This window comes from Microtus oregoni, unplaced genomic scaffold, assembly GCF_018167655.1.
Source record: "Microtus oregoni isolate MIOR12 unplaced genomic scaffold, Mior012 000004F_ref0000308, whole genome shotgun sequence".
NCBI classification, from domain to species: Eukaryota; Metazoa; Chordata; class Mammalia; order Rodentia; family Cricetidae; genus Microtus; species Microtus oregoni.
Genome location: NW_024543063.1, coordinates 11,214,567 through 11,223,305, shown reverse-complemented (window position 1 = coordinate 11,223,305; position 8,739 = coordinate 11,214,567). Strand labels below are relative to the sequence as shown.

General features: G+C 39.2%; 1 protein-coding gene across 1 annotated transcript; it reads left to right on the top strand.

Moving 5' to 3' along the window:
- The first annotated feature begins 6,093 nt into the window (after positions 1-6,093).
- LOC121447067 (dnaJ homolog subfamily A member 1-like) lies at positions 6,094-7,553 on the top strand. Its single transcript, XM_041650098.1, has one exon. The coding sequence runs from the start codon at positions 6,202-6,204 to the stop codon at positions 7,393-7,395; it is 1,194 nt and encodes a 397-aa protein (XP_041506032.1). The 5' UTR covers positions 6,094-6,201; the 3' UTR covers positions 7,396-7,553.
- Positions 7,554-8,739: the final 1,186 nt, after the last annotated feature.

Genomic DNA, 8,739 nt, shown 5'->3' with positions numbered 1-8,739 from the left:
TCCTTTGTTTAAAAGAACTTTACAGTGACTGCTCTCAGTGGTCAGCGACCTGCACCTACTGGTAAAGTAAATAAAAGTGTTTCAGAGTACTAAAAAAGGGCCTTGAGATGTATGTAAATGCAAGTTATAAAGGTCTGAGAATAAAAAGGCTTAAATGTTAATAAAAAAAACATTTAGAGATGGTTAAAAATAATGTGCTTCAGATTTCTCTCATTATGATGCTGTTATATTTAGGACTCCAAAATTTTGTAGTCTTAATATTAATTGACAAGATTCTAATAAGCTAGTAATCGAGCTCTGCAGAACACTCGAGGATGCTTTTCATTGTGCAAAACAAAACCTGTCACAGCTTTCTGGATAAAAAATGTTAACGTTTTCATCCAGATTCATTTCTGACATGAGTAGACTGCCATTTGTGCAATGTAAATATCAGTACAGATCATAAACAAGGAGATGTTAATATGTCTAAGACTTCATCAACTAGCAGGTATAGACCCAGCAGAGATTATAGTGCCTTTTACTATTGATGAAATGAAAAACTTATGGGAAGACAATGAACCCTGGCAAAGAGGTTGTGCTAATTTTTTGGGAGAGATTAATAGAAATTATTCTAAAAGTGATAGAATTAACCTTATAAAGAGAACTACTTGGATCCTTCCCCCCATTGTATATGACACACCAATAACTGAAGCCCATAATTCTATACTGATGCAAATAAATCAGGAACGGCAGGTTACAAATCAGAAGATCTAAGTAAGGTGGAACAAAACCCTTGTAAGTCTGTCCAAAAGGCAGAGTTATGTGCTATTTTCATGATACTAAGGAATTTTAAAGAACCTCTCAATATAGTTACAGATTCATAATGTGCAGAAAGAGTTGCCTTACATATTGAAACTACTGAATTTATACCAGATGATACAAAGTTGACTTCATTATTCATTCATCTTCAAGATATAATCAGGAATAGGCTTTTTCCCATATACATAAGACACATTTGATCCCATTCTGGTCTGCCAGGTCCTCTATCACAAGGTAATTTAGAAATTGATCACTATTGATTGGAAGTGTGCTGAAGGTCTCAGAATTTCATGAAAAGCATCATGCCAATTGCAAAGGTTTAAAGAAAGAGTTTTATTTTACATGGCAACAAGCTAAGAAGATTATAAGGAGATGTCCTATTTGCTCTTTCTATAACCAAATACTGCTACCTGCAGGCAATAATGCAAAGGGTACTCAAAGGAATGAAATCTGGCAGAGGGATGTGTTCTACTTTACAGAATTTAGAAAATTAAAATATGTCATCACACCACTGACACTTTTTCAGGTTTTCAATAGGCAACTGCCTTGAGCACAGAAAAGGCTGATTAAGTAATCACACATTTATTAGCAATTGTGGCCATCATGGGTATACCTGTACAAATAAGGACAGATAATGGCCTAGCATATATCTGTAAAAAAAGAAACAGTTTTTGTTTATTATAATATAAAGCATATTACAGGTATCACAAACAATCCTACAGGCCAGGCAGTTATAGAAGGACCAAGTTGAACTACAAAGGATATATTAAACAAGCAGAAATGGATAGAAAATAATGCAAGAAATAGATTGTATAATGCTTTATTAACCTTGAATTTTCTCAATGCTAATGAAAAAGAAACAATAGCAGCAGAGAGATACTGGATAATAGAAAAAAACTTCTGAATTAAATCAGTCAGTGAATTAAACCAGTTCAAGGATGTGTTGACCTCAGAATGGAAAACAGAAGATGTGCTATGTTGGGGAAGGGTTTTTGCTCTTGTTTTCACAGGAGAAGAAAAGCTATGGATACCATCAAAATTAATAAAGATTCAATTTGAAAGGAGAAATCTCTTGAGAAATAAAAATGATAGCTTATCCACAGAGGTGACAATCAAACAGATGGTAAGAAAGCCTCATAAGGGTTGGGATAAGGTCTAGTTCTTGTCTTTGCAGGAAAATACATACTTTCAAAAAGCCAAGCGATCATGGGCGTTTGAATGTCTAAAGAGGAAAGATCACCAAACAAAGAGGAATATGGCTTATGAGGACAGGACATTTGCAGAGCAAAATTTCATTCCCTGTGCATATATAATTATGCCTACAGACCAGTAGAATAATAGACTCACTTAAAAATCAAAGCTGGCTTTAGAGTTGAACCAATCTATCTTTCTCTAAATCCAAGCACGTTGTTAAAAGAAAATTTCAGAGTTTCTGTCTCATGTCAGGAACCATCTGGAATGGAATAGAAAGAAGAAAAACATTAGAAAAATTTTACTTTTCTCCATACATATTTTTATCTATATTACATCTTTTGTTGAATATATGTCTATATAAATAATGTTTAAGTTTTCCACAATGAACAATAGATTTTTCTGTAGTAATATTTGAAGTTTCTAGGAAGAAGATGGGGCCCCACAAAAATGACTCTACCTGGTTGATATGACATCCTGATGCTGATAGAGCTACTTTAAGACCAGTTTTGAATACCAGCTGCTTAAGATAGTTCCAACTTTGTTAGCTGGAATGGTGCACATTCTTAATATGTTCTGGCCAGAATACAAATAAGAACTTCAGAAAGACCCTATAGACTACTAAGAGACTATTTGCATGCAATTATACCAGACAATAACCTTGAAACATAACAATCATTTCAATTTTATAGAATCCCATAGAAAGAATAGTGCCCCCTTGACAGCTGGAAGTAATGTTAGAAGACGATGGCCCTTCTCCCAACAAAGTTTGTCCTCAGACTTAAGGACATTGATTAGGGGTTAAATATAACTGGTATAGGGTTGGGGATTGGAGTGGAAATTTTGTAGGCTCAGGGATCTCTCTAAAAAATGAAATTGAATGATATAATAGATAGATTAGTGTTAGCTTACACTAATAATAATATAGTGAGGAATAGAGTGAATACTTGTGAGTTATTATTTATAGACCATTTACATTGGTATATTCTTGTATATTGATCCAAATAAAATTACATTTCTTATATTGAATATGTTCCTATTTCTGTCTACAAAAATTGTATACACATAGGCAAAGTTATTTTGTCATATTGTATGCATGCATGTTTCTACCTCTGTTTAAGACATTTTGTATATTGATACAATTTTAGGATATATCTATCATAATGCATTATATATTTCTAACTCTGATCAAGATACTTACACATTGTTTACATTTTGAGTTCATTGTTCCCATTTGCTGCACAGTTGTTTAAAGATTGTTTAATATTATAATAGAAAGTCTTAGTCTTTAAGTTATATAGGTATTTAGTATTGTAGGTCAATAGTTAGCCATGTTTATTTTTATTTTATTTTATTTATTTATTTATTTATTTATTTTGGTTTTTCAAGACAGGGTTTCTCTGTGGCTTTGGAGCCTGTCCTGGAACTAGCTCTGTAGACCAGGCTGGTCTTGAACTCACAGAGATCTGCCTGCCTCTTCCTTCCGAGTGCTGGGATTAAAGGCGTGCGCCACCATCGCCCGGCTATCCATATTTATTATAGTTGGACTAGTCAGGTTCTTTAGATGCATAGAGATTGTATACAACATAGATAGGTAATCTTCAACTACTTCAAAAACCTGTAGAATATGGCATTTAAATAACTAAGGGTTCTGTAGATGTGAGATATGATTGCTCTTGGCAGCACCCATCTATTCCCGAGAAAATGTTGAGCACCAAAGACACTCCACTTGGAGCCTGATTTCTTCTTGGCACAACTGGTCTTTGGGCAAGGAACTTCGCATGCCTTGACCACTGACAAAATCCATGGTGTCTGGACAGGACAAGCAGGATACAGAAAAAAAGACTGCCAAATCTTGCCAATACAGGGTAAGATGGTTTTGAAAACTATCCTACCTCTGAAAATAGTCTGTCAGTTATTCTAGGCCTTAGCTAAAATTGGTTGCTCCAACATTGCAAATGAAACTTTGGGTAATTGCCCAGGTAGCTGGTTGTCTGTGTAATTTACTACACATTTTAGCAGCTGCTTGATTGTACTTCCTGCCTGTTCAAGTAATACTATCTCCTTTCTCAGGCCTTTGATGGGGTTGAAGATGAGATAGTTGTAGTTACATTCCTCTTATGACTTAGCCAATTTATTTCTAATACAAGACTTAGACATTTTAGGGTAAAATAATTATTGAAACACTTAGCATATGTTTCTTTCTTAATATTGTTTATGCTGATTGAAATTCTAAGTTTTATAATTGATATCTGTTTTGTTGTATATACCATATATTGGGTTTGGAATTTTCTTATTTAGACAAAAGGGGGAGGTGATGGGAAACCTCCTACAGCCAATGGCCTTTGAGAGGCTTGACCAGTTTGTCCATGCACTTGGATACCAAAAATATGCAGAACCTGCCTGCTCTCTCTCTTTCTCCTTCTTATCACACCTTGATGTTGGATTCTGTTCCGGTTCCCCATTGTGATCTGTGAGTTCCCCTTTAATGAAGAACCCCTTATTACGCCATATTCAGACCTAGTATGGTATTGCTTTATTTGTGTTCCCCGCCAACAAGCATATTCCCTTTCAAAGGATGGTATGAACTCCCATTTAACTGGTCACCATGGTTAACTACACTTCTATCAACCTTAGCTGCATCCTTAGTCCTCATATTGTTGACTCTAATCCGTAGGCCATGTATAATTAATGCCTTGGTCGGGTTTATCAAAGAATATCCATGGTTAAACTGATGGTTTTAAGATAACAATATAAGCCTGTAAACCAAGAAGCATCTCCAGGATTTGAGATGATGCACTAGACAAGGGGAGAATAAGAAGGCCAGACAAATACCATGGTAGGCTCCTAATAACTCAGTTAAGAAATAGGCCTCAGTCCCTGCCACTTGAAACTGAAGTAGTTTCTGAAGAGGTCATGAACAAAAGGCAATCAATCACCATTGCCCTCGACAACAGGGGTGAGGGGGATAGCATGTACCATGCCTGAACCAGCCCCACAGTATGTCAAGGCAATAGCCAAATGAGGACAGAACCTGGGACTTATCCAGGCTAGACCCAAAATGGAAGAACTGTAGCCCTAGCCAGCCCCTGTTAGCCCTAACCAATTAGAGATGTACTAAAATGGTTGCCACTCACATAAGCCCGTCATAGACAGGATGATCTAACTGCTTCTGGAATTCCTTCAGCTGTGTATAAAAGGAGCCTGTGAGCGTCTCCCGGGGTCACCATTTAGTTTTTGTGTCAGAGGGGTATCCAGCCCCAGCATGTTGTAACTCTTACTCTCCAGATAATAAATGCTCTTGCTAATTGTTTACACAGATGTGGGTTTTTTTATGGGACTTCTCTAGAACCCTAACAATGGCTGTAACCTGAATCCCTTGGAAAGTGGAGACTACTTAGTAAGTGTCTACAAGGACCAGATTGATGCTATCACTCCATCTCCTTCAGCAAAGAAGAGGAATTCTCAGGCTTTGCAGAACATCTATGTCAGTTTTGTAAAGATGACATGTACTGACTCCAACTGAAAGTCTAGAACCATCTATGAGTTTTCCACAGGCCTGTTATTTACTTTCCTGAAAGTGGTTCAATTCTGTGAACATGTAAGCAGAAGGGCGTGTGGTTCTAAACTGAGTCTCTCCTCTTTAAGGAACGCTTCATGTCTCCTGCTGCTGGACAGGGTACATATGTTCCCTGAGTAAGTAAGGGAGCTGAGGAAACTTTGTCTGGTCCAGGTATGCCTCCAGAACCAGTCAGGGTATCAGCGTGATCATAACTCTCATGCTGTTGTTCAGTGAGGAATAAGGAAGCTTGGTTTTTTGTTCCTGAAGAAGCACTTGAGATCAGGCTGTTACCTGGGTAGTGATTTTGGATGCTATGCAAAAACCCACACAGCCTGAAGTCTCAGCAGAGGGAAGAACTCAGACTGGATTTGGGAGAGCAGACTGCACTTGTGAGGCAGCTGGACCAGAATCAATCCCTTGCTTCCTATAGCCTGACCGTAAGAGCAGCCACAGTCTTGTCCAGGGAGACTAAACAGCTAGGAGACTTCCTGGTGGGTAGAGTCATGGAAAAACAAAAAGTATAAAACAAACAAACAGGGAACTTTCCAGAACGCTCAGTGGGAGGTGGAGGGCCGGCGTCCGCCCGAACCGCGCTGTGCTACGCTCCTCTTTCCGCTCTCCGGCACCGGCCCGCTCACCGGCTGTAAAAAATGGTGAAAGAAACCACTTACTATGATGTTTTGGGGGTCAAACCCAATGCCACCCAGGAAGAATTGAAAAAGGCTTATAGAAAATTGGCCTTGAAGTACCACCCTGATAAGAATCCAAATGAAGGCGAAAAGTTTAAACAGATTTCTCAAGCTTATGAAGTTCTTGCTGATTCCAAAAAAAGGGAGTTATATGATAAAGGAGGAGAGCAGGCGATTAAAGAGGGTGGAGCAGGTGGTGGTTTTGGCTCACCCATGGATATCTTTGATATGTTCTTTGGAGGAGGAGGAAGGATGCAGAGAGAAAGGAGAGGTAAAAATGTTGTGCATCAGCTCTCAGTGACCTTAGAAGACTTATATAATGGTGCAACAAGAAAACTGGCTCTGCAGAAGAATGTGATCTGTGACAAATGTGAAGGCCGAGGTGGTAAGAAAGGAGCAGTAGAGTGCTGTCCCAACTGTCGTGGGACTGGCATGCAAATAAGGATTCATCAGATCGGACCAGGAATGGTCCAGCAAATTCAGTCAGTGTGTATGGAATGCCAGGGTCATGGAGAACGCATCAGTCCTAAAGACAGATGTAAAAGCTGCAATGGAAGAAAGATAGTTCGAGAGAAGAAGATTTTAGAAGATCATATTGATAAAGGTATGAAAGATGGTCAGAAGATAACATTCCATGGTGAAGGAGACCAAGAACCAGGACTGGAGCCAGGAGACATTATCATTGTGTTAGACCAGAAGGACCATGCTGTTTTTACACGACGAGGAGAAGACCTTTTCATGTGTATGGACATACAGCTGGTTGAAGCATTGTGCGGCTTCCAAAAGCCAATATCCACTCTTGACAACCGAACCATAGTCATCACCTCTCATCCAGGTCAGATTGTCAAGCATGGAGATATAAAATGTGTGCTGAACGAAGGTATGCCAATATATCGTCGGCCATATGAAAAAGGACGTCTAATCATTGAGTTTAAGGTAAACTTTCCTGAGAATGGCTTTCTTTCTCCTGATAAACTTTCTTTGCTGGAAAAACTCCTTCCTGAAAGGAAGGAAGTAGAAGAGACTGATGAAATGGATCAGGTAGAACTGGTGGACTTTGATCCAAATCAGGAAAGACGGCGTCATTATAATGGAGAAGCATATGAGGATGATGAACATCACCCTAGAGGTGGTGTTCAGTGTCAGACCTCTTAATGGGCCAGTTACTGTTTGTCACTCTATATGCAGTAGTGATAATGTGGGAAGGACTGTAATCATAATATGCTCACTACTTGGCTGTTGTTCTTGTTTTAATATTCAACTATAGTAGTGTTTTAAAAGTTAAATGAAGAATAAACACAAATATAAAAGCTGAAAAAAAAAAAACAAACAAACAAATAAAAAAAAAACCAGAACAACCAGGATTTCTGGAGAGTGAAGAGGAAATTTCAGAAAGGGAAAGTCAAGGGCCTGGCTGATATCCAGGTAAACAGAAATCTATCTGAACTTAGAACTAACTAAGCCTTGTCCTTCATGCACAGGCTGCTTGCCATCTGAGCCAGTATAATCACATACACCCTCTACTGTAACAAAAGCCTTCTAGTTCTGGATAGGTGCCTGCCAACCCAATCTGGACCCGGAATGGGCCCCCAGAGCCCTTTTATCTACCCAGTACTTGCCAGGTCTTACCATGGTTCTTCTATCAAGATCTCCTGATCGACAGTGTCCCATCTGACATGAGCCCTCTTCCAGGAGTTTTAACCTGCCTTAACCTGGAGTTTCCTCTCCTAAAACCTTTATCCCAAATTCTCTCTAAGAACCACTGCATGTTGAAAGAGGTGATCACTGGTTTGGTCAAGTGTGAGAGACAAAATTATGTTTTCAGCTTTAATTTATGTGCCAAAGAGATCCATGAAACAAAAATGCCTCTAACCCTTGTCCAAGGCCAGATACTTCCTGAAATGCTGTAGGCTATTGTGTATGGGAGGTAACAAACCATGTGGTGTCAATCCCCACACAGGTTTGTTTGACCCAGCAGCACCAGATGTGCTTGATCATGTATGGGCTGGAGATACATAGGCAACACATCAGGATGTATGCTTGCCCATGATCAGACGTGATAGGAAATATGGTGACCTTATGGGGTGGTCTTTTTAAACCCCTGTAATATGTGACTCATTGTCATTTTCTGGGAAGAGGAATAGACATGGCCAGAGCCTGTCATCCTGGCCCATATTAAGTTAAAGCTTGCTTCAAATTTTGCTCAAAATTATGGTGGTGTCTTATTCTCTCCTGGGTGGATTAACAGAAGGCCGGAGTATCCTAGATTGCTATGTCAACAATCCTGCAAATAGTGTAAATAGAAAAACTGGGGTATGAGGTGTTCAGGGAAGGGGTGGCCCTTTCATGGCTTCCTCCCACAGCTGCCTTGGGATAAATGGGCCTCAGGCTGCTGCCTGTCAGACCTATTCCAGCCCCATACCTGCCTATCCTGATTCACTCCTATTTGAGCTAAGGGATGCAAATAGTGTTATGGTCTGTACAAGCAAGAAATCTGCT

What these genes read in the sequence shown, in the direction of transcription:
- LOC121447067 (XM_041650098.1), top strand. Translation starts at nt 6,202, where the DNA reads ATGGTGAAAGAAACCACTTACTATGATGTTTTGGGGGTCAAACCCAAT.